Genomic DNA, 27,283 nt, shown 5'->3' with positions numbered 1-27,283 from the left:
GGCCACCAGACTCTCATACTCCAGGAAAATCATGGCAGCAATGGAGATCAGCCAGGCCACTGAACAAACACACCAGCAAATCAAAATACAACAGGCCTGGTGGGGAGGGGTGACAGGATCCAGAGCTGCCACAGCTCCTACCCAAAGTGGCCAGTTTTCTACCAAACATGTCGAGATGCACAAAGAAACAGCCATGTGGGACTCATGCACAGGACAGCAACCAGACAACACATCTGCCTGTGGGACCCAGACGTCAGATTCAGTGGTCGCCAAGGTAGCTACCACAAGTATACGCAAAGAACTGGAGGAAGCCAGCTGAAGAAGTGGAGAGAGACTAAAGAGAAGAAAGTTGGAAGACAGAAATGGATGGAGATTCTGTCATCAAGTGCAGTAACCAAAGAGGAAAAGGCACCAGAGAGTCAGCAATCTGGATCCAGAAGAAGAACAAACATGCAAATGGGAAGCCAGAACCAGAGGTTAGTTTATGCAACATGCAGAACAAATAGAACTTGTACGGGAATGTGAGCAGAGCTTGTGACAAACATGAGGTGCCGATGACCACCCCAACATGCAGGTAATGGGAAAATAATAAGGAAAGAATAGCTGAAACTCCCCAAAACTGATGAAACACGGTAACCCACACGTTCAAGAGGTTCCACAAGCTCCAAGCAGGAAAACGTAAACATGGTAGACACATCACGGGCAGACACGTCACACTAAAAACGATGACAACCAGAGGCAAAGGTAAACTCTGAAAGCAGCTGCGTTGGGCTGAATACTGTCCGGCAAAGTGTACGTCCTGTGAGCGTCAGAACGTGACGTGATTTGGAGACAGGGTCACTGCCGGTGTGACTGGTTAAGGTGAGGTCACTGTGGAGCAGGGTGGACCACGAGTCCAGCATGAGACACAGGGAGAGCAGCACGTGGCGGTGGAGGCCGAGACTGGGGTGAAGTCCCACAGAGCAGGGCGCTCGCGGACCCCTAGCCAAAGTACACGGGAGAGGAAGGCCTGGGACGATCCCCCCCAGAGCTACCAGAGAGGACAGCCCTGCCAACAATGTGGGTGTAGACATCCAGCTTCCAGAACTGGGAGTCTCTGCTGGTATAAGTTGCAGAGTCGGTGGAATTGTTACTGCAGTCACAGGAAACTGAACAGGAGGCAAAGAAAATGACCCCCGAAGTGCAGGGAGCCCCGTGACTCACTGCTGACGTTTCTTAACAAATGACAGAGGAAGCAGCAGAGAGAAACTGCAGCCAAGAATTACAAACACCAAAGATAACTCCTAGAGATAAAAAACAAAAATAAGATAAGAAACGAGTGAATTCATTGCTAGCAGACCTGCCATACAAGAAACACTGAATTCTTCAGGCTGAAGGCAGATGATTCTAGAAGGCAGGGGGAGAACAAAGTAATTGAGTAACTAACTATAAAAGGCAATATAATCACATTTTTTTCTTCTGTTTCGAAATGCTTTCAATTTAAAGACCAAACTACTTAGCACAGCATTGTGGACACACTTAAAGCCAAAGAACTATACACTTACTGATTAAAATAAAAATTTTATGTTATATGTATGTTTCAGCACTACAACAAAAAATAAAAAGCCAGTTGAAAACAATATGTATATAATTGTAATATGTATCCCTATAAAAATGTATTCTTCTTAAAAAACAGTATTATTTATTCTTATAAAATACAGAAACATATTTGAAAACAATAAAATAAAGAAGGTAGGTGACAGCAAAGTTGTTTGCAGTAAAGAATTGACACCAAAGTTAATTCAAATCCACAGGAACAAAAAAAGGAAAGTGAACTTGGTGATAAAAAGATTAACATTCTATAAAGAAATGGCAGCCCATGCCAGTATTCTTGCCTGGGAAATCCCATGGACAGAGGAGCTTGGAGGACTACAGTCCATGGGATCACAGAGAGTGGGATACAGCTAGCAGCTGAGCAGCCGAGGCACACATGGTCTAAAGGGGCCGCTGTCGACTCGAAGGTACAACACGCTGAACGTGAGAACCTAAAACACAGTGTCACAGAAATAGCAAGGAAGATGGGGTGGCTGTAATGCTACCAGACAAAACAAAGTTCAAACAAAAAATGTTCACAGACAAAGAGGGGGCCTTTTGTAAGGATAAAAGAGTCAATCTATCAATATTTACACATCTAACAACAGAGATACAAAATATGTAAAGCAAAGCTGAAAGAACTGAAGAGAGAAACAGAGAATTCACCAAGAATAACCGGAAACATCAACATCTCATTCTCAACACTGCACAGAACTGCGCAGCAGAAATAAAGGAAATAAACACTCAAAAAGCACAACAAGCCAGCTGGACCTACCAGATACCTCTGGAACACTCCATTCAACAGCAGTATAACACACAGTCCTTCTAACACATTATTGACCAGGGGATCTTTGTAGAAACCAACACCTGTGTCAGATAATTGTTATATAAGTGAATATTGATACATCTCAGATCAATACCATTTGGGTAACAAAAGACATATTAATACATCTCTGGGCAATAAGTTGTTATGAGAACAGGAAATATTTTCCAGGACAGACCATATTCTAGGCCACTAAACAAGCCTCAATAAATTTAAAGGGATTCAAATCATACAAAGCATGTTCTCTGAGTAAAAGGGAATGAAGTTAGACCTCAGTGACAAATCTGAGAAATCCACAAGTGTTTAGGCTAATGGATCAAACAGTAAATTATAAGGTAAATTAGAAAATACTTTGACATGAATGACAAAGAAGAAACAGCACTGCCAAAACTTGAGAGTATGCAGTCAAAGCAGTGAATTCCTAGAAAAATAGAAACTACCAAAACTAACTCAAGAAGAAACAGAAAACTGCATAGATTTCTAACAAGAGATTGAATTAAGCCCAAGTGCAGATGGCTTCTCTGGTGGACTTCACCAAACATTTAAAGAAGAATTACATTTGACCCTCAAACAACTGAACAGTCAGGGGTGCCAAACCACCACACACTCGAAAATCCAAGGTAACTTTACAGTGGGCCATCCACATCTGTGGTTCCACATCTGTAGATTCAACTAACCACAGACTGTGTAGTAAGTACTGTTGTTGTTTTTCAGTCACTAAGTCAAGTCCAACTCTGTGACCCCCATAGACAGCAGCCTGTAGACTGCAGCCTGTAGAAGGAAATGGCAATCCACTCCAGTATTCTTGCTTGGAAAATCCCAAGGACAGAAGAGCCTGGTGGGCTACAGTCTTGTATCTGTTGTTTAGTCACTACGTTGTGTCCAACTCTTTTGCAACCCCATGGACTGTAGCCCACCAGGCTCCTCTGTCCATGGGATTTCCAGGCAAGAATACTGAAGTGGGTTGCCATTTCCTTCTCCAAGGGATCTTCCCGACTCAGGAATCAAACCCACATCTCCTACACTGGCTGATGGATTCTTTACCCTTGAGCCACCTGGTAAGTCAAGTACTGTAGTGCATATACACTGAAAAGAAATCCACCAGTGCAGCTCAAACCCATGTTGTTCAAAGGTCAATTTAACATCAAATCTACACAAAGTCTTCCCAAAAAGTAGAAGAGGAAGAAACACTACCCCACTTATTATACAAGGCCGTTATACCTCTGACACAAAAACTAGGAAGACATCACAAGAAAGGAAAGCTACAGACCAATAGCTCTTATAAATACAGACATAGGAATTCTCAAAATACTAGCAAATCAAATCCAGCAAGATATGAAAAACGATTACACATGGTAATCAGCTGAGATTTATCCTGGGTATGCAAAATGGGTTGCAAAATGAATAAACTAGGAAGAGAAGGGAAATTCCTTAGCCTGATAAAGGCACCTCTAAAAACCCACAGGTAACACCATATTCAATGGTGAAAGGCTGAAACTTCTCCCCTGAGATCAGTAACAAGACAAGGAGGTCTGCTCCTCTCACTTCTATTCAGCATCAAGTGTTAGAGATTCCAGCAAGGACAATTAGGCAAGAAAGTGAAATACAATGCATCTATATTTAAAAGGTGGAAGCTAAACCACCTGTATTTACAGGTAACATGACCCGCATGAAAATACTAAGGAATCTACTTAAAACTATTAGAACTCATCAGTGAATTCAGCATGGCTGCAAGACATTAAGAAAATACAAAAACCAACTGTGTTTCTATTTATCAAGAGAGTTTCTTTTTTGGTTTCTTTAGTCACTAAATTGTGTCTGACTCTTTGTAAACTAATGGACTGTAGCCCACCAGGCTCCTCTGTCCATGGGCTTTCCCATGCAAAAATACTGGAGTGAACTGCCATTTCTTTTCCCGGGGGATTTTTCCGACCCAGGAATGGAATCCACGTCCCCTGCATGACAGGTGGATTTTTCACCACTGAGACACCAGGAAAGCAACAAAAGAATACACAATATAAAAATGAAACTGAAAAAAAAAAAAAGTGAAATTGACAATTCAATTTATACTAGCATCAAAAAGGATAAGACACTTTAGAATAAATTCAATGAAGGAAGTACAAAACTTATATTCTGAAAACTACAAAAGAAAAAATTAAAGAAAGTAATGAAGATCTAAATAAAGACACCCCATGTTCAAGAACTGGAATACCATTAACATGGCTATATGCCCCAAACTGACCTACAGATTCAATTCATCTCTATCAGAATCTCAGCCAGCTTCTTTGCGGAAACTGACAGACTGATCTTAGAATTCACAAGGAACTGTAAGGGGTCCAGAACAGTCAAAACTATCTTGAAAAAGAAGAACAAAGTTGAAGAACTCACAATTCCCAGTTTTAAAACTTACTACAAAGCTATAATAATCAAGACAGTGTGGTCCTGGCACAAAGACAGACATCAGTCAATGTATAGAATTGAGAGTTCAGAAATAAACATTTGGGTTTATGGTCAGTTCATTTTTATAAGGGTGGCAAGACAATTTGACGGGCACTGGACCACTGGGCGGTCAGATGCAAAAGGATGGGAGATCCTTATCTAAATCCACATATAAAATGAACACAAAATACCTAAATGTAAGAACTAAACCTATAAAACTCTTAGGAAAAAACATGGCAAAACAGAGACCTTGGATTAGACTATGTCTGCTTCAATGTGACACCAAAGCACAAGGAACAAAAGAAAAAATAAACTTCATCAATATTTAAATCTTTTGAGCTTCAAAGAATACCATCAACAAAAGACAACAAACAGAATGGTAAAAAAAAAAAAAGATATCTGCATATCGTGTATCTGTTAAGAAACTTGTATCTAGGATAAAGAACTCTTAAAACACAAAAATGAAAAGAAAAAGAACCCAATTTTAAAATGGGCAAAGGGTCTGAAAAGACATTTCTTCATGGAAATAAAAGAAATGGCCAACAGGCCCACTAAAAGATGCTGAACATCATCAGCCACCGAGAATCTCAAATCAAAACCACAATGAGAGGGACGTCCCTGGTGGTTAAGACTGCGCTCCCAATGCAGGGGCCCCGGTTTGATTCCCGGGTGGGAAACTAAGAACGCATGCGCTGCACAGAGAGCCAATATAAATAAATGAAGAGACATTATCTGAAACAGACACACAATTAGACGCCACCTGACACCACAAGGAGGGCTACCTACAGAGACATATAATGGCAAATGCTGGCAGGGACAAGGAAAAATCGGACCCTGCACACACTGAAGTTTGTAATGGGATGTGAAATGGCGCAGTCACTGCAGGAAAAGGTCTGGCAGTTCCTCCAAAGGTTAAACAGAGCTGCCATGTGACTCACAGGATAAACAGATAAAGTGTGGCCTATCCATACAATATTACTTGTAATAAAAAGATATGAGGTACAGATAAATTCTGCAACGTGGGCATGTGCTCAGTCGAGTCTGACTCTGGGGCTGCAGCCCCATGGACTGGAGCCCACCAGGCTCCTCTATCCATGGGATTTCTGAGACAAGAATACTGGAGTGGGTTGCTATTTCCTTCTCCAGGGGATCTTTGCAATCAACTCGGGGACTGAACCTATGTCTTCTGCATTGGCAGGTGGAGTCTTTAAAACTGAGCCATCTTGGAAGCCCACTGCAACATGAATAAATCTTAAAAACACTAAGTGAAAGCAGTCAGTCACAAAAGGCCAAATAATGCATTATTCCACCTGTAGAAGCATCCAGAGTTGACAGATGTCCACAGACAGAAAGTAACCCCACAGGTGCCTCCGGATGGCAGGGCTGGGAGAATGGGGAGTGACTGCTCATGGGCTTGGGGTGTCTTTGGGGACAAGATGTTCTGAAGCCAGTGACAGCTGCATAACTGTGGACATGCTAGAACTACCGAAATATACACCTCAGGGTATATCACATCTCAACACAGCTGGCACTGGCTCAAACACAAAGGTGCCAGCCTCCTGGGACACACTTTCTCACACGATACCCACATTGGGGTTCTTTCACTGGTGAATTTGTGTTCATGTTTAACGAGGCAACCACTAGCCAAGAAAGCCCCTGGCATTATCATCAAGGTGGTCTGTGAACCTGAAAAGGTTTTTTAAGACCACTGTTCTGGGAACCATTTCACATTTCACAAAGTTAAACACAGGGTCACCACACAACCCAGTAAGTCCTCTCCCAGGTGTATATATGCCTAGAGTAACAAGAAAGCTATGTCCACAGAGCCTTATAACTTATGTTCACAGTAACCTCAAAGTAGATGCCCATCAAATGATGTCTGGATAACTAAAACGTGGCCCAGCCTCACGATGGAATACTATTCAGCCAGAAAAAGGGATGGAGACTGGATGTGTCTATAGCATGGATGAACCCCAGAAACATTACTCAGATTAAGAAAAAGGCCACATGTTGCAACATTTGAAATACACAAAACAGGCAAATCCAGAGAGACAGAAAGTCATTCCCATGCTTGCTAGGACTCGGGGGACAGGGGGATAGGTTGGGAGATGACTGCTGATGGGCATGGGGTTTCTCTGGAATCAGGATGTGAACAAATCATAAACCACTGAACTGTATACACTGTACCGGTAACTTTTACAGGTTGCAAATTACACTTCCATTTAAAAAGCAAATTCCTTGATACCACAAACATGAATCAGATGTGTAAACTTACCAAAATTCTTTTACGGTCCTTTTCTGATAAAAATTTTACTGGCGGGTATTTCTGGGTGAAGCTGTAGAGCATAAAGAGATTATAAAAGAAAAAGTCAAAACATCTGTGTATTTTCTCTATTTGGCCCCACAACAAATGCGGATGTGAGAACTGCTACTGTCGGCTCCCCCTCCTCTCCAAATGAGCGCTGTAGGAACCAAGCCCTCACTGGCTAACTTGAGTTCAAGATGAACCTGCTTCTTGTCTAGGATCAAACAGGTGTGACAAGAGATGTTATCCCTGGGTGGGGAAAATCGAAGGATGACCGAACTACCGGCAGCCAGAGCTAAACACAAACCAGATAACACAGCACTGAATGCTGGGCCCGGGCCGGGGAGGGAGACCCAGCCCAGCCAACTGTGCCTCTGAGAGTAAGAGAGGAAGGTGCTGACCACAACTCCCCCTGCCTATTCCCTGACTGGGCAGCTTCACGATTCCAGCCTCCCCTGCCCAGAGGCCTCAGGACAAAGTGACTGGCAATCAGCCCTTCCTACCCACCGGGGCCCATCTGATTCAGTCTTGAGTCTCGTCTTAGCTTTCAATGTCTCCCACCCCCATGAAGGCACCACCGGTCCCCCAACCCACACGGATGTCCCAGGACCTGTGTAGCACAAAGAGCACAGAAAGTATCAAATGAGAGTCGATAAACACAGATTTGAAATATCCCCTTAAAATGACTCAGTCAGAAACAAAAGTGCTTTAAAGAAACGTGGAGAGACCAGCTCTGGAGTCATTATTTTAATTGGAGAGATGCTGGGCGAGGGCCCAGCCTCCATCCCCTTCACCTCCCCAGCACACCCAAGATATGGAACACATCTTCTCTGTGCTGGTGGAACTGGACAGAGCAGGACAGGTCCTCGGACCGACACCGGGGCTGGGAGCTGGGCATGGGGGGCTGGGGGGCCTCTGACAGGGCATGTGATTTCCCCCACAAGCACTTCCAGACTCTCAAGACGTCAGTTCCCTTTGCAGACACCAAACACAGGCAGGCAAGTGGGAGATGCCCAGGGGGTGGATGAGAATTCCACACCCACAGTTAGTTCTGGGACCCCCACTCTCACCCCTGGAGAAAGACCCCCAGGTGCTCCAGGCACATAGCAGCTTCCTGCTCCATGAAGCCAAGGCAACCCATAGGCCGCCTGAGCTCTGGCTGCCACGCAAATGCCTGATGCAGTGGAGTCGGGGAGGACCGCAAAGCCAAGCCCAGCACTGGCCAGGGCACCCTCACACCTGCCCGGCCCCCTTCTCCGAGGACCCCACACCCCTTGCTCCAGTCCGGGTCTGAGCTCCCAGCAGCTTCAGGCACAGCTGACCCAGTGCCATCCCACCTCCCAGGCCTGCCAGTCTATGCCTTCTCCAGGTCCTCCTGACACCTCCCTTCCCTCACCCATTGAGGTTCATCCCCTGCAGTGTTTATAGACAGTGTCACCAGGAACGGACCAGGGCTACACTTGGGACAGAAGGGGCGGGAGGAACAGAGGGTAAGGCAGGGGTGGGGGTGGGGTGCCAAATGTGGATGCTGAAATCGACGTTCATCCAAGTGATGAGCTTAGAACAGTACCTGAGTGAAAACTTAATATGAAATTAGATACGCTATGTATACATGGGGCTTCCTTGGTGGCTCAGTGGTAAACAAATTTCAATCCTGCCAATACAGGACACACAGAAGATGTGGGTTCGATCCCTGGGCTTGGAAGATCCCCTAGAGGAGGAAACAGCAACCCACTCCAGTATTCTTGCCTGAGAATCCCATGGACAGATAAGCCTGGCGGGCTACAGTCCATGGGGTTACAGAGTCAGACACAACTGAGCAACAATAATTTACACCAGGCAGAAACAGCAAACATTTTCCTGCAGGAAATACACTTAAAAGAAAACTGCTTCAAAGAGTGTGTGCTAAGCCTCTGGTTTACCAAAGACGAAAACACAACACTGGCTGGGTTTCGTGCCTTGTTTCTCTTCCATGTATAGCGACTGAGTTTCAGACTCCACGTGTGTGATTGCTACTAAACTTTGAAAAAATTATCTCACAGCCCTCATTTCTTGCTTTGAGGACCCTGGGCACAGAGCTCCAGGAGCCAAGCAATGGCCCGCCCAGGCCACAGTGACAGAGCTGGGTGACCAAGGTGGCCAGGCCCGGAGCCCTGTGCTGGGTGGGCCAGGCAAGGGCAAGGCATGGGCTTCTTCTAAGCCTGGAGCCCCTTTAAAACTGCTCAGGTGCTGGCTCAGCCACGCATCTGTGTATTCAAGCACCTTCTCCTGGGCACCTATTCTAGGCCACGCCCTGTCCTGGGGACACAGTGGCAACACGGCAGACGTGGGAGGCTGCCCACCAGAGGCTACGTTTCTGAGTGACAAGCAGTGAGAAGACAGGAGGAGTTGTGAATTCAGTAATAATGGACCATCCCTCACCCCCAAATCAATCCTGCTGTCATTATTTACCCCACTTCAGACGCGAAACTTCCTGTTTATTAGCACAGTCTCAGTACTTAAGAATTTTTTTTTTTTTTAATCAAAGGTTTTATTTTTTTGGCCGTGCTGCACAGCATGTGGGATCTTAGTTCTCCAACCAGGGATCAAACCTGTGCCCCCTGCAGCGGAAGCTCAGAGTTTTAACCACCGGACCACCAGGCAAGTTCCTAGAATTTTAATTAGCATTGAAAGTGAAAGTGTTAAGTCGCTCAGCGCTTGTTTGACTCTTTACAACCCCACAGACTGTAGCCCACCAGGCTCCTCTGGCCATGGGATTTCTCAGGCAAGAATACTGGAATGAGTTGCCATTTCCTTCTCCAGGATACCTTACTGACCCAGGGATTGAACCCAGGTCTTCTGCACTGTAGATGGATTCTTTATCATTTGAGCTACAAGGGAAGCCCTAAGTAGCTTTAATACCTGCTATCTGTCCAAAGAATATTTAAAGATGGGGAGATGGAATCAAGCACATAATCAAGTTATTAGGGTGTGTGATCAGGAAGACAGAAAGACTGCAGAGTCACAACACTGTGGATCGACTATACTTCAGTAAAATTTAAAAAAGAAATCAAACTTGCCTGCATATGAGAACGACTCGGGGAAATCTGCAAACCCCCAAAGCTCAGCATGCATGCCCAGTTACATCATAATTTAAGGGAGTAGGGTCCAGGGGGTCAGTACTCTTTTCTTAAAAGAAAAAAGGTCCATAGAGTCCACAACCCAGGCTTCTGAGACAGCACTGATCCCTGAGTCTCCCTGTGTAAACTGGCCCTGACCTCTCAAATGTATCCTTTCTTCTTGTGGGCCCAGTGCCCCCATGTAATAAGTTCATGTTCCGTCCGGAGACGTTCTTATGCTGCCACGCAGCAGGATGGTTGCGTGGACATTCCTAAAAGTCAGGAAACATGAAACTAGACAGAGCTCTGTCAGTTTCCACCACAAGGTCACATCCACATCTGACTTTCTAACTCCAACAGTAACCTGGTCAGTCAGATGCCACCTGCCTGGCTCAACTACCTGGGGGACAGAACCCTTCAGGATAAGTCACCAGGGAAGCAGCCCCAAGTCACAGGTGACTCTCATGTTTGACAGGAACGAGTCACCAGAAAATTCGTTAGGATGACGGTCATATGTGTGGTACCAAAAGGAGTCATGCAATTCTCATATTTCAAGAGATCCTGCATGCAAAGCCACTGTCTTAGAAAAGTTACCCAAATGATTCACTTTCTTTTCAAAAAAGTTAATGTGAAAATGATCACTGGTGGGCAGATTTTTTTCTCTTTCCGCCAACCTAAAACTTGTGGTGGGTTTCTTCTTAAACTGTTTATTTTAAAGCTTCAATTAAAATTGCTCAAACTATGGCAGTCCTGTCAAAGGCAGGATTTCTGGATCCCATCCACTGAAATGTTATAGGCAGTGTAAGTTTAGCACAAAATGGTGGCAAGAAAGATTAAACCACAAATAACAGGTACACGTACCTCTTTTCCAAATCTCTGATTTTCTCCCTTAGTGGTTCAATGATCTGAAACAAAAATAACCAGAATCAGTTTTAAAGCAGAAACAGTCCTCCAGCACTTCCACCCACTCTGATGTTCCAGGAGGATGGGACATGACACAGAACGGATTTCCAATTACTTCTACGATCCACCTCCAGCTTGAAATGAAGTTAGAGCCCCTAAGTCACAATTCCAGAGCCAAGATGCTGAACTGCATGCTGGAATCTCTGACTCCAGAGACATCTGAACTCTGAGAAAATTCACCTTCCAGACCACACAGGCCTCGTTCGAGGTGGCGCGGGCTCACAAAAGCAGATGAATCTCCAACCCTGCCTCTCTTCACGTGAGACAGAGAACCGCCAGGAGCTGCCTGTGTGCCACCTGCCGTCAACCCAGCAGACACGTCCACCGCACCCACATGTCAGGGCCGGGGCTGCCCGGAACGACCAGCACGTGGCTCCAAATCCCGGTAAGCGACCCCCCACCAAGTCCGTGTTACAACAGTCTGTCCTCACAGACACTGGACTAAAACATAACCAACTGTTCTAAACAGAAAGTGTGGAGCAGGCCAGACACCCCAGCTCTCGTCGAGCACCCCCCCCCAACCTGCGTGTCCCCGCTGCCCTGAGAGCTCCCAGGGTCCTGGCATCTGAGTCCCACCATGTTCCCAACTACACCAGCTCAGGTGAGCTGAGGCGGACCCCTGTCTCCATCCAGGTAAAGATCCTCACTGCCCTTTCTCTTTGGAACCCTGGGAAGGCTCCCCTGAAAAGTCACATAAAAGCGTGAACCCATCTTGCCTGTGGGGCAGAATTTAACATGCCACACCATTATAAACGGGCAAAGCTAACACAGAGGTGCATCCACAGCCTCACAGACAGCAAATCTCCTCTTAAATAAGGTAGTGGATCATGGTTGGCATGATGTGGCCACAATAAGGTACCAGCACAGACAAAGGCACTAAGTGGAGAGACAGCAGACAGGTGGGAACAAAACAGAGAGGAGACTCACCTCTTCAATCCTGCTCTCAATTCTCAGCTCCCCATTTTCCTGGATGGACCTGTTGAGTAGAACACTGCAAGACTGAGATAGACTGAAAGGCTCTGTGACCGCGAGGTCTACTTCTGAACAAATCACCCCAACATGCAGCACCAGTGCAGACCACTGCCTCCTCCCAAGCAATGAGCCCAGCCCCACCCCGTGAGGGGAGGCCAGGCGACCAGACAACTTGAGGGGTGGGTCTCCAGGGATCACAACCACCTCCGGGGTGTTTCTGCTAAACTAAGATTGCATCACTTTCCCGTGATGCCCAATGTGCGATTTTAAATCAGAGGCAGGAAGTGTGCCTACAGGAGCACAAGTTCCTGCTGGGCTGTCCTGGGATTTAAGGCAAAGTGGAATTTTTCCAACTGAAAAGACTGAGCTCCTTTAATGGGACCTGAGCAGCCCTCCAGCCACACACAGAGGCCTCTGTTGGCAGACACACACCAGCCAAGGGGGAGGAGTCGTTCGCCGCAGCCCCACCCGCCCTGCAAACCCCACTGGGCAAGCCGAGCGGGCGGGGCAGAGCTCCCCTCCCCACAGCCCTGCGGCCCCGCTGTCACCACAATGTGACTGCTGTTCTCTACCCTCACACAAGAAGTACGAAGTGGAGAGGGCTGCTCTTTAAATGTGAAATTGTACTCATGGCACCAAATCTGGTGTTACAGTGAATGCCTATTACTTTGACTGATCTTTTTTAAGAAGCAACAGCTGACACAGGATTCGACTTTTACAAGGGCCCCTCGTTCTCTGTTGAGCAGCACAAACGATGCCCACCTAGAGTGGAAGGTCCTCGGGCTTCCCCTCCCCTGTGACCGAAGGTGATCTCAGCATCCACTGGTCTGCTCCTGGGGTGGTGGGCAGTCTCGGTTTCGCTAATAGGCTTAGGAAAGGCACCCCAGCACTCGCTCTAACCACCCAGAAATGCCATTTACATCTCAGGAGCCTGAAAGCCAGGAAGGCGGGCGCAGACAATACCAAGGAGGCACCACTGCTGCCCAGAGACCCCTCTTCTCATCTGGGCTGACCTGGGGCAGCCTGAACACTAGCTGCATCCTCCAGAGCATCCAGGAGAGAGATGCACACGGGTGTGTGAGCAGTGAGGAGCTCAGTTCCACTTTTACACTGTCTTCAAATTGGCCTGTGCCGCCAAGGTATGTGTGTAACTGGTGTCATTTCAGCCCAAAAGTAACAGCCAAGTTATTAAAAATCAATTACCTCATGTTAACCAAGTTGCCCCAAACAGCTGTAAGAGAAAGAAAAAGGAAAAGTCAATATTTAAGTTTGCAACGTTCAAGGACTCCAACTAATACAACATTAATTTTTAACCTATATCTTAAAGCACAGTAAGAACACTATAGCTCACGAAGACAGTAAAATGCACACTTTTAAAATAATAAGCCCTACTAAACTTAAGTGGGAAGATGATCCTATATATCTCCTAATTTAGAGTAACATTTTGGGACCTGGAGTGCAATGGTGCATGTGCCTTTTTTTTTTTTTTTTAAGGTTCCTTTTGGGGGTGGGGGCAGGGGGTATCTGGACCATTTTTAAAGTCTTTATTGAAATTTGAATGTTATAATACTGCTTCTGCTTTGTTTTTTTGGCCACAAGGCATGTTGGATCTTAGCTCCCTGAGCAGGGATCGAACCCACGCCCCCTGCATTGGAAGGCAAAGTCCCAACCACTGGACACCAGGGAAGTCCTGGGGCAGGCGTTGTGATATCAGTATGTCCAGCCTTTGGGGATGAGCCAGTCACAGAAATCAAAGAACCACGTGAACAAATGAGATGCCAGGGCTCAGTTCCACCGCTTCCACCAAACGTCAATGAGACCCAGAGAAACTGCAGGTGGCTGACTCTGTGGTCGGCCCTCACTCATCTCCCCTACATCGGCTACCCAGCGGGGCTACCTCCTGGGTGGCAGACACCTGAGTAACTGTGAACCACTTATAACTATTTCAGCAGGGGGGACCACTGACACAGGAGACCGTGACACCCACTTGAAGCTCCCAGAGAGTTACTTCACAAAGAAACCTTCACAGAGAATGGTGTGGCTGATGCTCTGTCCACATCCCAAAGCGGGCCCCATGTGGCCACTCCCCCAATACCTCTCACCTTCAAGGACCAGGTGCCCCTAGGTGCCGCGAGAGACAGAGAGCAAACACACACACCCTGGAGTCCAGGGCCGGCGAGTCTGTGAGCTTGGCTGGGGGGGGGATGAGGCGGGTGGCGAGGTGAGGGGTGACCCCAGACACGTTCTCACTGCATCCTCAGGTACACAGAACGGATAACAATGTTCACTAGATAACTCTCAGGGTCCAAAATCACACCCCCCAGATTACACCCCCCCAAAGGAAATTCCCATTGTTAACAAAGGGGTGTTGAAAGCATAAAAGCACAGTCCTTGTTCAAACAGAAGAAACTATGATAGTAAAAGATAAGCAAGCAATAACTAAAAAGTGGCAAGTAAGCAAGAAATGGGAGAATTTTAAAATAGAGCTGAACTATTCACTATTTGGCCTTCCCTGGTGGCTCAGATCTGGTAAAAATCCACCTGCAGTGCGGAAGACCTGAGTTTGATCCCTGAGTAAGGAAGATTCCCCTGGAAGAGGGCACAGCAACCCACTCCAGTATATTCTTGCCTGGAATATTCAATGGACAGAGAAGCCTACGCCCATGGTGTCACAAAGAGTCAGACATGACTGAGCGACTAAGCACACAGCATATATTCACTATTCACTAAAAATATAAAAAATTTTTTATACTTTTGGACCATGTGACCTTACTTTTGAATATTATCCTCAGGAAATAATTATACACACAAGAAAGCTATCTTCACAAATGACTGCCTTATTTATAATTTAAAAAATGGTATAAATCAAAGTATCTTACAATTGGAGAACTATCATATAAAGTACGATATCAGTTCATCTCAGTTCATTCACTCGGTCATGTACAACTCTTGTGACCTCATGACTGCAGCACGCCAGGCTTCCCTGTCCACCACCAACTCCCGGAGCTTGCTCAGACTCAAGTCCATTGAGTCAGTGATGCCATCCAACCATCTCATTCTCTGTCGTTCCCCTTCTCCTCCCACCTTCAATCTTTCCCAGCATCAAGGTCTTTTCAAATAAGTCAGTTCTTCACATCAGGTGGCCAAAGTATTGGAACTTCAGCTTCAGCATCAGTCCTTCCAAAGAATATTCAGGACTGATTTCCTTTAGGACAGGCTGGTTGAATCTCCTTGCAGTCCAAGGGTCTCTCAAGAGTCCTGTCCAGCACCACAGTTCAAAAGCATCAATTCTTCAGCACTCAGCTTTCTTTATAGTCCAACTCTCATATTCATACATGACTACTGGAAAAACCACACCTTTGACTAGACAGACTTTGCTGGCAAAGTAATGTCTCTGCTTTTTAATATGCCATCTAGGTTGGTCTTCCAAGGAGCGTTTTCTAATTTCATGGCTGCAGTGATTTTGGAACCTAAAAAAATAAAGTCTGTCACTGTTTCCATTGTTTCCCCATCTATTTGCCATGAAGTGATGGGACCAAATGCCATGATCTTAAGTTTTCTGAATGTGGAGTTTTAAGCCAACGTTTTCATTCTTTTCTTTCACTTTAATCAAGAGGCTCTTTAGTTCTTCTTTGCTTTCTGCCATAAGGGTGGTGTCATCTGCATATCGAAGTTATTGATATTTCTCCCAGCAATCTTGATTCCAGTTTGTGCTTCATCCAGTCCAGCATTTCACATGATGTACTCTGCATATAAGTTAAATAAGCACGGTGACAACATACAGCCTTGATGTACTCCTTTTTCTATTTGGAACCAGTCTGTTGTTCCATGTCCAGTTCTAACTGTTGCTTTTTGACCTGTACACAGATTTCTTAGGAGGCAGGTAAGGTGGTCTGGTATTCCCATCTCTTTCAGAATTTTCCACAGTTTGTAGTGATCCACACAGTCAAAGGCTTTGGCACAGTCAATAAAGCAGAAGTACATGCTGTTCTGGAACTCTCTTGCTTTTTTGATGATCCAAGGGATGTTGGCAATTTGATCTCTGGTTCCTCTGCCTTTTCTAAATCCAGCTTGAACACCTGGAAGTTCACAGTTCACATACTGTTAAAGCCTGGCTTGGAGGATTTTGAGCATTACTTTGTTAGCGTGTGAGATGAGTGCAATTGTGCAGTGGTTTGAACATCCTTTGGCATTGCCTTTCTTTGGGATTGGAATGAAAACTTACCTTTTTCAGTCCTGTGGCCACTGCCAAGTTTTCCAAAGTTGCTGGCATATTGAGTGCAGCACTTTCACAGCATCATCTTTTAGGATTTAAAATAATTCAACTGGAATTCCATCACCTCCACTAGCTTTGTTCATAGTGATGCTTCCTAAGGCCCACTTGACTTTGCATTCCAGGATGTCTGGCTCTAGGTGAGTGATCACACCACTGTGGTTATCTGGGTCATGAAGATCTTTTCTGTATAGTTCTTCTGTGTATTCCTGTCACCTCTTCTTAATATCGTCTGCTGCTGTTAGGTCCATACCATTTCTGTCCTTTATTGTGCCCATCTTTGCATGAAATGTTCCCTTGGTATTTCAGAATGAAATGAAGAGTATGGAATGAAACAGGGCAAAGGCTAACAGAGTTTTGCCAAGAGAATGCACTGGTCATAGCAAACACCCTATTCCAACAACACAAGACAAGACTCTACACATGGACATCACCAGATGGTCAATACCGAAATCAGATTGATTATATTCTTTGCAGCCAAAGATGGAGAAGCTCTATACTCTTAGCAAAAACAAGACCAGGAGCTGACTGTGGCTCAGATCATGAACTCCTTATTGCCAAATTGAGCCTGGAATTGAAGAAAGTAGGGAAAATCACTAGACCATTCAGGTATGACCTAAATCAAATCCCTTATGATTATACAGTGGAAGTGACTAATAGATTCAATGCATTAGATCTGATAGACAGACTGCCTGAACAACTATGGACAGAGGTTCATGACACTGTACAGGAGGCAGTGATTAAGACCATCACCAAGAAAAAGAAACGCAAAAAGGCGAAATGGTTGTCTGAAATGGTTGTCTCAGCTAGAAATAGCTGAGAATATGATATAGCCATTCATTTAATGAAATCATAAAGTCATTAAGTATGACTATAACTATTATCAAAAAGATAAGAGAACAAGTATTGGCAAGGATATAGAGAAAAGGGAACCCTAGTTCACTCACCATGGATGGGAATACAAAGTGGTGTACCATAGAAAATAGTATGGAGGTTCCTCAAAAAATTAAATACAGGACTACCATATGACCCAGGAATTCCAATTCTGGGCATTTATCCAAAGGCAATGAAAACACTAATTCAAAAGGATACATGCACCTACATGCTCTTAGCAGCACTATACAATAGCCAGGACATGGAAGCAACCTAAGTGTTCAAGAAATAAGGGTGGATAAAGAAGATGTGGTGAATATATGCAATGGAATATGTTTCAGCTGTAACAAGAAGGAAATCCTGACAAGTGCAGTAACATGGATGGATCTTCAGGACACCGTGCTAAGTGAAGTAAGTCAGGGAAAGACAAACGTACGATCTCACTTATGTGCGTGCATACTAAGTCACACAGTCATGTGCAACTCTTTGCAACCCCGTGGACTGTAGCCTGTCAGGCTCCTCTGTTCCTGGGATTGTCCAGGCAATCATACTGGAGAGGGTTGCCATGCCCTCCTCCAGGGGGTCTCACTTACATGTAGAATCTAAAGATGAACAACAAAAACCCAAGCTCACAAACACAGAGAACAGACTACCAGTTGCCAGAGGTGGAGGTGGGTGAAGTGGGTGAAATGGGTGAATGCAGTTAAAATAAATCCTAGGAACTGACACACACACTACTGTATTCAAAACAGAAAACTACTAAGGACTTAGTGCGCAGCACAGGGAAGTCTACTCAATGCTTTGTAACGACCTGTGTGGGAAGAGAAGGTCAGGGCAGACCTGCTCGCAGAGCCTCTGGCAGCAGACCCTCCAGTCCCGCTGAGTCCCAGCAGTCATCCCAGATAACACCATAAAGAGAACAGACTCTTCACACTCCCACCCCAGAGGGCTGTGAGCATGGTGAACTACTGCCGCTCCGTCCCACCAGGTCCTGAGATCGTCACTTATGCAGCACAACCACCAGAACCAGAGCACGGACGGGAACCTGGCCTTTAATTCCCTGTCGACCCTGGATCTGGGCTACACTCCTCCCAGGGCCCAGCGCCCACGTCGCAGGCCCAGGGTGCCCACCTGGGCAGAACACCTGGCTCCAGACTGAAGTTCTGGGGGACCCTGCACCCCAACCCCGCAGGCTGCCTGCCTTGTGTGATCAAAGCATTAAACACACTGAGGACGGGGGTGCCCGGCTCACCCCGTAAGCCCTGCCAGCCCCGGCCAGAGAAGCAGACACCCGTCTGCCCTGGATAAACTCCACGGTGGCGCGAAGCATCGTCAGTGTAACAAGAGAAGCGTCAGAAGAGCTGTTTAAACAGAGCGGAAGGTTCAAATCGAAGATACTCTTCTGCTAAAATTCTCCAAATATGAAATGAGGTTATCAGAGGAGGGAACCTCCCCCTCAGCGCCCCTGAAAGAATCAGGCGCTCAGGCTCAGACAGCATCCCACACAGAAGAGCGGGGAGCCTTTCTGCTCCTCGACCTGGAGAGAGCTGGCCCCAAACCCCACACCTGTGCCCAGCTGGCTGGGCCTGCGTTCACCCGTGTGGTTACACAAGAGGAAGGTGCCCAGGTAAGAAGGTGACCTGGGCAGCCCAGCAGGCTGCCAGCTGGCATCCTTCACAGGCCATATGTGGGGGCACTGTCTGTGGGACCCTGTGCCAGCCCTGCACTATCCCCGCCCCCAGGCTGGCCTCTGGGATGAGCCCCAGAACAGGCTCCCCAGCTCTCTGCTCCATAGCCCCAGCAGTCCCCACTGGCAGGCCCAAGCTCCGGCGATAAAACACCTTTGAGTGACTCACAGACTTTCCTAAGAAAACCACACTAACATTCCCATGGGAAAATTTTTTTTGCCCCAAGATGTTCCCTTTTTTTTTAAAAAAAACAAAATGATGCAAGAAGCCATGGGCTTTGTAGATGACATTTGTTCCTTTAAAAAGTCTTCATATGTAAAAATGTCACTAAGTGAAATGGGAAACCCAGAAGGGAAACCTCTTAGAAGCCATTTCTGCTGTCACATGAGACACACGTTTAAAATGCCGAGTGGGTATAGCTGCTCAGAGAAGGAGGTGGGGGACACAAGGAAGAACTTTCTGTGCTCCGGCATTACTGCAATTCCCACAGTTCGCAGTGAGAGAGCTCGAAGGACGGTCCCTTGAGGTCTGCTGAGGAGCCGAGGGCTTCTGTCCATCCAGGTAGCGGACTGCCTTGCTTGCAAAGTACAGGGTGACCAGTGAAACCCCCCAACTGGCCAGTTAGCAAAGAAACCCTAAACCCAACGGTCACTTTGAGGAATCCCACTGGACACCTGGACCAGTTTCTTAAGAACCATGTGGGAAAATAGGAAAACGGTGCCAAGGTCTGTTTCCACTCCCAGAACACAGTTGACTCCCGGAGTATGGGTTGTCCACACTATGACCAGCCCTCCAGCCCTTTGGACACTAACGACCTGCCCTGAGCACAGACCCCATAGGCAAGGGGCCCAGGCCCACAGGACACCCCACTTCAGATGCCTGCTTCCAGGCTCAGGGCCACCTGTGCTTCTGACTAACCAACCACCTCTAAGTCAGGGCACCCACAACCACCTTCTTGGGTTTGATCGTCTGCTAGAAAGGACTCAGAGAAACAGCTTCCTTACAACGACCAGTTCATCGTGAAGTCTTGATGGGAACCCGAGCCTCACCTACTGGGAAGCCATCAGATCTCATTGCTGAGGAGTTTCTTTTATTTTCCACAAAGCTCCACGTCCAGCTCCAACCCCTTCCTGGAGGTGGGTGGGTAAGGCTGACAGTGAGCTGCTTCCATCCCAGGCCAACCTAGGGACCACACTGAGTCAGCCCCTAGGCAAAAATTCAGAGTGATCATAGGGGGCTTCTTAAGAACAACAGAAGATACCCCTATGGCTTGGGAAACCCTGAGGGTTCTGGGAGCTCTGTGCCACGAAGGGACGGAGACCACAGACATTTTTCCTCTGTTCTACCCAAGGCACGAGAAAACAGTTGCGATTCACTTCACAGAGGCCAGCTAACATCCCCACTAGATGAAGAGTTCTTAAAAAACGAGGGGAAAGGTGACCCAAAGTTCAACAGAAAAGTGGGCACAAACAGAACAGTTTTCAGAAGAAAAGGTGTTAACAACCCTTTAACACTTTGCAAATATGCTCAACATCACTCGTACGAAGACAGAGGCCCCTTGAAGCAGGAGGGACCATTTCTGCCTGGTATGCCATCCACAAGCTCTGACGGTGTGTGTGGTGGGGTGGGGGAGGGCGGCACGGCTGTTCTGGGACATGGCTGGGGGACAGTGAGCACAAGCTTGCTCACTGCGGTGGTTACTTCTAAGAGCAGGGAATCTGAAATAAGGAAAGTGTCCTGCACAGGAGGTGGTCATGGAGAGCTCAGGGCACACACACACGAGTGACAGACAGAGCAAAGGTGCGCTCATACACTGATGCCAGAGCTTTCCAGGAAATACAATGCAAGGAAAAAAAGAGAACAAAATGGTCCAGGTGGTTCGATACCTTCCGGGAATGATGAATAGCATGTGCTTGTACACACGCAGATGAATGCCTGCATTTGCAAAGAGGAACCTAAGATGCATAAAACGGACTAGTAACAATGGAAAAGACAGTGGGGGCCAGCAATTGCAGCAAGACACGTCTGCACAGAACTGTTCATTCAGTTTGACTTCTGAACCATGTAAATGGCTTATACATTTTAACAATTGGAAAGAAAAAAGCAAATCCTAAAATAAACGGAACACAAACAAACGAAAAGAAACATGACTTCTATCAGGCACAGAAAAACACATTTCACGGAGCTTTGTCGACACAGTAACGACACACCCTGAGCGCGACAGAGTCTAAGGACAAAACGAATGACAGAGGAATTCTGAATTTTCTTGGTACTGGTAACGATGCAGTAATTCTGAAACTGTTTTGCCTGGTGGTACGCATCAAATGAGTTTGGACTGATGTCAGAAACAAGATTTTCACTGTGGGAAGAAGGAACTAGCAAGATGGGAAGGAGGAGGAAGAAGCTTGTCATAACTTAAATTGGGGGTAGCAGCATAAACTCATGGTGGGAAAAAATCTGCACCTGGCTCCATCCACTAGGGGCACCTCAGCCAGTGCAGAGACCCTGAGTTCCAGTCCACACTCTCCACTAAAAGGAAGCAGGCACCTTGGAGGAGTGGCTGATTGCAGGTCTGGGCACAGGAAACACAGATGAGCACGGAGCATCTGGAGATCAGGGAAGTGCTCAAAGATTGGGAGAACCTTTGAGTCCTCAGTGATTTAAAAAAGAACAAGAGCGGTGTAAACTGATGGTGTCCTCAAAACATGTCCACAACCTTATTCCTAGAACCTGGGGATCTGATTTGGAAAAAGGGTCTTAGCAGGTGTAATGAAGCATCTTGAAACCAAAAGATAACCCTAAATTATCCTGTTGGGCCCTTCATCCCCTGTGTCCTTGTAAGGGACAGGGGAGACACACAGGCAAAAGGGGAGGAGCCCTGGGACCAGCACAGAAGAGTGAAGCGCCTGCAGCCTGTGGAGGGTGAGGACGGAGCCTGCCTGGTACACCTGGACATGGGGCAGCTGCCAGCTGCAGCCCTGCCCAGTCCCATCTCTGCAGAGGGCAGGATGGAGGGTCTGCAGCAGGCAAGCCCCTGTCAGCCGGGGAGATGAAGAGGGCACCACTCAGCCCCACAGCTCTCCCGTGGGGCCCCTGAGATGTCCAGGTAAGATGGCACTGCCCCTCGGGGATGCTGAGAGATCCACCAGCAAGGGAGGCAGCTGAGGGTCTGGGGCAGTCAGCGGCCCTCCACTCACCTAGGATCTGCTCAAATGGAGCAGATGGCCCAGGGTCCCTCCCAGGAAAAAGGAACCCCCCCAAAGGGAAGAGACCCTCCATGGGAAGAAAAGGGAGCAAAGGACCACCAAGCAGAAAACTCTGAAACAAAAACCACATGCTTTAGTTTTTTAAATTAAGAGGGAAAAAAAAAAAAACAAGTCTCGAGCAAAAAATAATAGCAAAAACCAATGTTTTATATCACTGGAAGAGTTCGGTTATAAAGATGACAAAGTTCCCGAAAACTTGAACAAAAGTCTAAAACGACAGACGTGAAGAAACAAAATGGATGAGACCTGGCAACCCCACACCTGTGGGAGAATGTTTCAGGGAGGGGGGAAGCCAAAGGGCAGTTCAAGTTTTCAGAACTGCAAAGCAAGGACCCTGGTGGCCAAGGCTTGGAGGTGCCTGGCACATGTCACCAGCATCTGCGGACTGGCAGGTGCCCCTGGCTTCACCCCCGCTGCCGCCCACCCCCAGCCCCAGCACAGAGGCCTCACTCTGGGAGGGGCTCTGCACGTGAGCATCGTGGTCCTGAAGGAGGCCAGTGATCCACTGCAGGGATACTGTTCACAAGGACACACTCTGGGCACACGGGCCACGAGAGGCCACCGGAGTGAGGAGTGACCAAGCCCAAGCCAAGCTGTGTGGCAGGAGGATGGCCCCGGGGCAGAAGGAGCACCTAGGACCTCCCAGGAGAAACCAAGTCGCAGAGAGAGAGCAGGGTGCCGGCTGGAGCCTGGACCCAGGAGGGATGGAGACTTGCCTTAGAGGCTTTGAGGGGCCTTTTCTAGAATTCTGCACCACCCGCCTATCACTTAAATGTGAAGACAGAGAATGCACGGCCAACACCTGCCAATCCTCCTCCCTGACATTAGGTGAAGGAAGTCAGGGGACAGGTGATCTCCAGGCCAACAGAGCCAGACAGCTGAGGCCAGGGGCCTCTCCTCGGGGACATCTTGGGGGAGATGACATGGGTGACAAGCGCTGAAGTCCAGTGAGTTAACAGAGCAGAGTCATCAGCTCCAGGAAGCATAAAAGGTGATGGACATACAACCTGGTTCCTGTGGATTACATTTAGTCTGTAATGCCAAATGCTGCACTCGGTCCCTCAGTCGTGTCTGACCCTTTGCGAACCCATGGATGTAGCCTGCCATGCTCCTCTGTCCACAGGATTCTCCAGGCAAGAATACTGGAGTGGGCTGTCATTTCCTCCTCCAACATTTAGTCACATGTGTAAACATGAAATGCTGACCTCCTCAAGATCACACTAAGTCTATGTGGGGGTGAGCATGGGTGGGGGGAAAGTAAAGAGAATAGTCACCTTCTAAAGGGGAAAGTCACAAGGTATACAACAGTATCTACAAACGAAAAACTAGGAAACATAGGATGCTATGGCACAAACACCAAGATCATCAGTTCAGAGAAGAGAAGCGCCCGCCCCTAGGCAGGGAAGAGATGCCCAGGGACACCAAGCAACCAGGCAAAAAGCAATCTGACTTTTTAAACTGTACTCATGTCAAAAACACTACAGGTAATTCCAGCTGAGTCTCTGCCTATGGATTCCCCTAGCAGGTTGTATGACTCTCAGACAATCAGGCCTCTGAGCTCCTCCAACCAGTGACCAGCGCTGACCTGAGGGCTACAAGGACTGGAGCAGGCAAAGAACCCAGGGCAGCACAAGCTGGCCGTGCTCAGGCCCTGGGCCCCGGACCGAAGAGTTACATGCCAGGAGGGAGGAGGATGGGCCCGCACGGGCTCAAGAGACAGGGGAAGATGGGAGAGAGCCTGAGAGGACATGGGAGGGCCTTTCCAGAAGGGGCTGTGTGTCATCTGGGAGCAGGGACAGTTTTCTCAAACAAGGAGACAAGATTATTATATTAACAAGGAGAGCCAAGACTAGAAATCACCACTCTTGGACACTGTCAGGAGTCGCCAACTCACTTTTCCTGTTAAGCATCTTGGAGTTACCATCCCATGCCCATTACTGACACTGCCTGCACACCTATCTTAAATCTCACAGCTAAATTCACCCACACAGTGAGCTGGCACAAGGCCCGCCTGCCCCAGCCCATCAGCCAGGGCAGCCTCATCACCGCTTCATGTTTATGCTCTAACCACACCCCCCTTCTCTGCATTCCTAGAACACGCCCTGCTCCGGATGCCACAGGGCGTTCCACTCTTTGCGACCCCATGGACTGAAGCCTGCCAGGCTCCTCTGTCCATGGGATTCTCCAGGCAAGAATGTTGGAGTGGGTTGCTATAGCCTCCTCCAGGGAATCTTCCTGACCCAGGGATGGAAGCCAAGTCTCCAGCACCGGCAGGCGGGTTCTTTACCACTAGTGCCACCTCGGAAGCCCATTAACTCCCACACATGCCTCACTTCTCGGCCTAAGCCTCACTTCCGTGGGAAAACATGCTGGTTGCCCCTGTCAGGAGCCCTCATGCATTCCTTCGCTTCCTTCCTACCAGTTTGTAATTTCACCCTCATTTAGGTGAGAATCTAATTCATGGCCAACTCACCATCTAAGCCAGTGGTTCTCAAGTGGGGGCTCCCCAGAACTCACCAACAGCATGTGAGGTGAAACTATTAGCTGGGCCACAGTCCAGATCTACTGAATCAGAAGCTTGACATGGGAGGCAACAGCCTCTGTTTAGAAAGCTCTCCAGGTCATTCCGACACACATAGCAGGTTGAGAACCACTGCCCAGGTGTTCTTCACACCTTGGGGGATCCCTGGGACCCAGCACAGGGACAAAGACAAGGGCTTGGCAAACAAAATTAAAGACGCAGGAGGGTTTCCTGATCTGCAGAATGGTGAATGACATTCCACGACCTCTGACCTGCAGAAGCCTCAGAATCAACATGCAGCCTGCCAGCAGACCTGAGTTTCAGTCCCAGGTCCCCAGCCCTCCTGGGCTCAAATTCTTGGTCTTTGTAGTTTCTCACCTGTGTGATCATTTGCCTAATTTCTCTTGGTCTTAACAGGCTCACTTCTAGAATGGGAATAATGATAGGAGCTATTTCCTAGGACTGCTGAGACACTTAAGTGAGACAAGGAAACAGACTCACCACACATGGGGGAACCGGCAGCAAGTTTGAACCCTGTTACTGTAGTCCTAACAGTAATTACACAACTTGAAGCAGTCTTCCCCCTGGGGTCTCCGCTTCCTGATACAAGACTGGCATACACTTCAGAAGCCATCTTCCTCCTTGGCAAACTACTTGCATCTAACAGCACCCAGCTGGGCTGCAGACAGGCCAGGTCTCAATGACTGCGCATCTGCCTAGAGCTCAACTGAAGCCACGTCCGGAGGCCCCCTCAACTTGGGAGTCAGACCTCGGTAACTCAACCGGTGAGCAGGTGTTTCGTCTCAGCGTGGATCAGCCTCGTGGCTAGGATTCAAACGAGCTCACACTTGGTCCAATTTTGGTACTTGGGGAAATATTAATAGCATCAAGGAAAACACATTCCCATCCAATAGGTTTTTTTTTTAAAGGGACGGTTTCCCCTTCTAAGACACAGGGTGTACCACCTGCCAGCAAAGTGTCCCCTTCTGCTCTCTGTCCCGCAGCCTCTGGGAGTGATGACAGGGGAACCACACAAAATGGAGCGGCGCCGAGACCCGCCCCCCTCCCCCCCGCCTCCCCGCGGTGCGCCTCGGCTCTAAGTGGACCCGCACCCTCAGAACACAGGCGCGGGGAACCCCTGGCGCATGCGGACACCTGGGCTCGGGGACCCACCTCTTGGCGCCAGTACCCCTGGAGTGGACAACTGGGCGCGGGGAACCCCTGGGCGCCAGGACCCCCCAGGTGCAGACACTTGGGGGCAAAGACACCCCCCCACCCCGGGCGTACAGACACTTGGGCGCCAGGACCCCGGGGCGTCAGACCCGTGGGCTCCAGGACCCCTGGGTTCGGCAGCGGGCCGGCGGAGTCAGGCGACACTGGGCTCCCAGCAGCCAAAAGCTAATTGTCCTGGGAGCAGACAGCCACGATGGGGGCTCTGCCAGCAGACAGCCCTCGCAGCCCCGCGTCCCGCCCAGCGGCGCCGCACGCTCGGAAGCCGTGGACCGCAGCCCGGTGTGCGGCGGGGCCGAGGGCCGAGGGTCCGCGGTTCGGCTGGCGGCCGCGCGCGTAGCGTGAGGGAGCAGGCCGCGGGCGAGAATGAATGGCCGAAGCACTCACAGGCCACGTAGGCGAGCAGCGCGATGCCCAGCAGCAGCTTCATCCTCCTGCGGCTCACGGCGGACGCTAGGCGAAGAAGCGGCTGGCTCAGCATCCCGGGCCGCGCGCTGCGGCCGCCCGACTCCGAGCGCGGCGGCGGGGGCGGCCCGGAGGCCCCGCCCCGCCCCGCGCGCGCTTCCTGCCGGCGGGGTCCGCGCGCATGCTCCGCGTTCGCCCCGCCTCACCCCGCAGGCGCAGTGCGGCGGCCCCAGCGGGCGGCGCCTGCGCTTGCGCGAGCTAAAGCGTGTAAGCCGCGGTAGGCGGTGCGCCTCAGACCTGGATACCAGCGCACCAGGCAGTCGCCGGGTTGGTTTGTTCTATATTTAGGCAGGTGTTTGGAGTTCTTTACCCGCTCACTCTGAAAGTTACCTGTTCTCCCGGCTTCTTTAGCTGAAACAGCGGCAACGATTAGTCCCTTACATATCACTGATGTCCAGATTACGTGCGTTCCCCCCTCTGATCGTCTAGGACGTCATTCTTTGAAAAATAAGGCGTTTATTATTATTATTTTAAAAAGTACTGCTAGTGATGTAGAGTGAAGATAGACTAGGAAGGAAAGGACCGCGCTGTCTGCCTGCAGCAAAACGGATGCCTCGTTGCAAAAGAGTGAATGCACTAGCCATAACTATGCGCCGAGAGCACACGGATGCACGCACTGTCCTGGCTCATTTCTTCCATAAGCGGGTATTGCATGCCTGCTCCCAGCGAAGAGCTGTGCCCAGGGACGCACTGATGCCGAAGGAGTTCCGGACCCGCGGGGAGCTGGGCCTCTGGCGGGGGAAGACAGGTGCGCGCAGACCTTAGCCAAACCAGGACTGGAGCGACCCGGGGGGA

At 48.5% G+C, this 27,283-nt stretch overlaps 1 protein-coding gene across 2 annotated transcripts in view; it reads right to left on the bottom strand.

Annotated features, from left to right (window-relative positions):
- The window catches only part of UXS1 (UDP-glucuronate decarboxylase 1), a 55,765-nt gene extending 29,175 nt beyond the window's left edge, over positions 1 to 26,590 (bottom strand). The window contains exons 1-5 of one of the 2 annotated variants that reach the window (XM_020886005.2): positions 26,411 to 26,590; positions 13,376 to 13,403; positions 12,128 to 12,191; positions 11,099 to 11,142; positions 7,110 to 7,170 (exon numbers count right to left, since the gene is read on the bottom strand). In XM_020886005.2, coding sequence (XP_020741664.1) covers positions 7,110 to 7,170; positions 11,099 to 11,142; positions 12,128 to 12,191; positions 13,376 to 13,403; positions 26,411 to 26,504 — 291 coding nt within the window. In that variant the 5' untranslated portion in view covers positions 26,505 to 26,590. The remainder of the gene's footprint in view (positions 1 to 7,109; positions 7,171 to 11,098; positions 11,143 to 12,127; positions 12,192 to 13,375; positions 13,404 to 26,410) is intronic. The other variant, XM_020886006.2, reaches the window with a different exon arrangement.
- Positions 26,591 to 27,283: the final 693 nt, after the last annotated feature.

This window comes from Odocoileus virginianus, chromosome 2 (assembly GCF_023699985.2).
Source record: "Odocoileus virginianus isolate 20LAN1187 ecotype Illinois chromosome 2, Ovbor_1.2, whole genome shotgun sequence".
Classification (NCBI taxonomy): Eukaryota; Metazoa; Chordata; class Mammalia; order Artiodactyla; family Cervidae; genus Odocoileus; species Odocoileus virginianus.
Note: the sequence above shows the minus strand (reverse complement) of the source record. Positions and strands in the feature narration are given on the sequence as shown.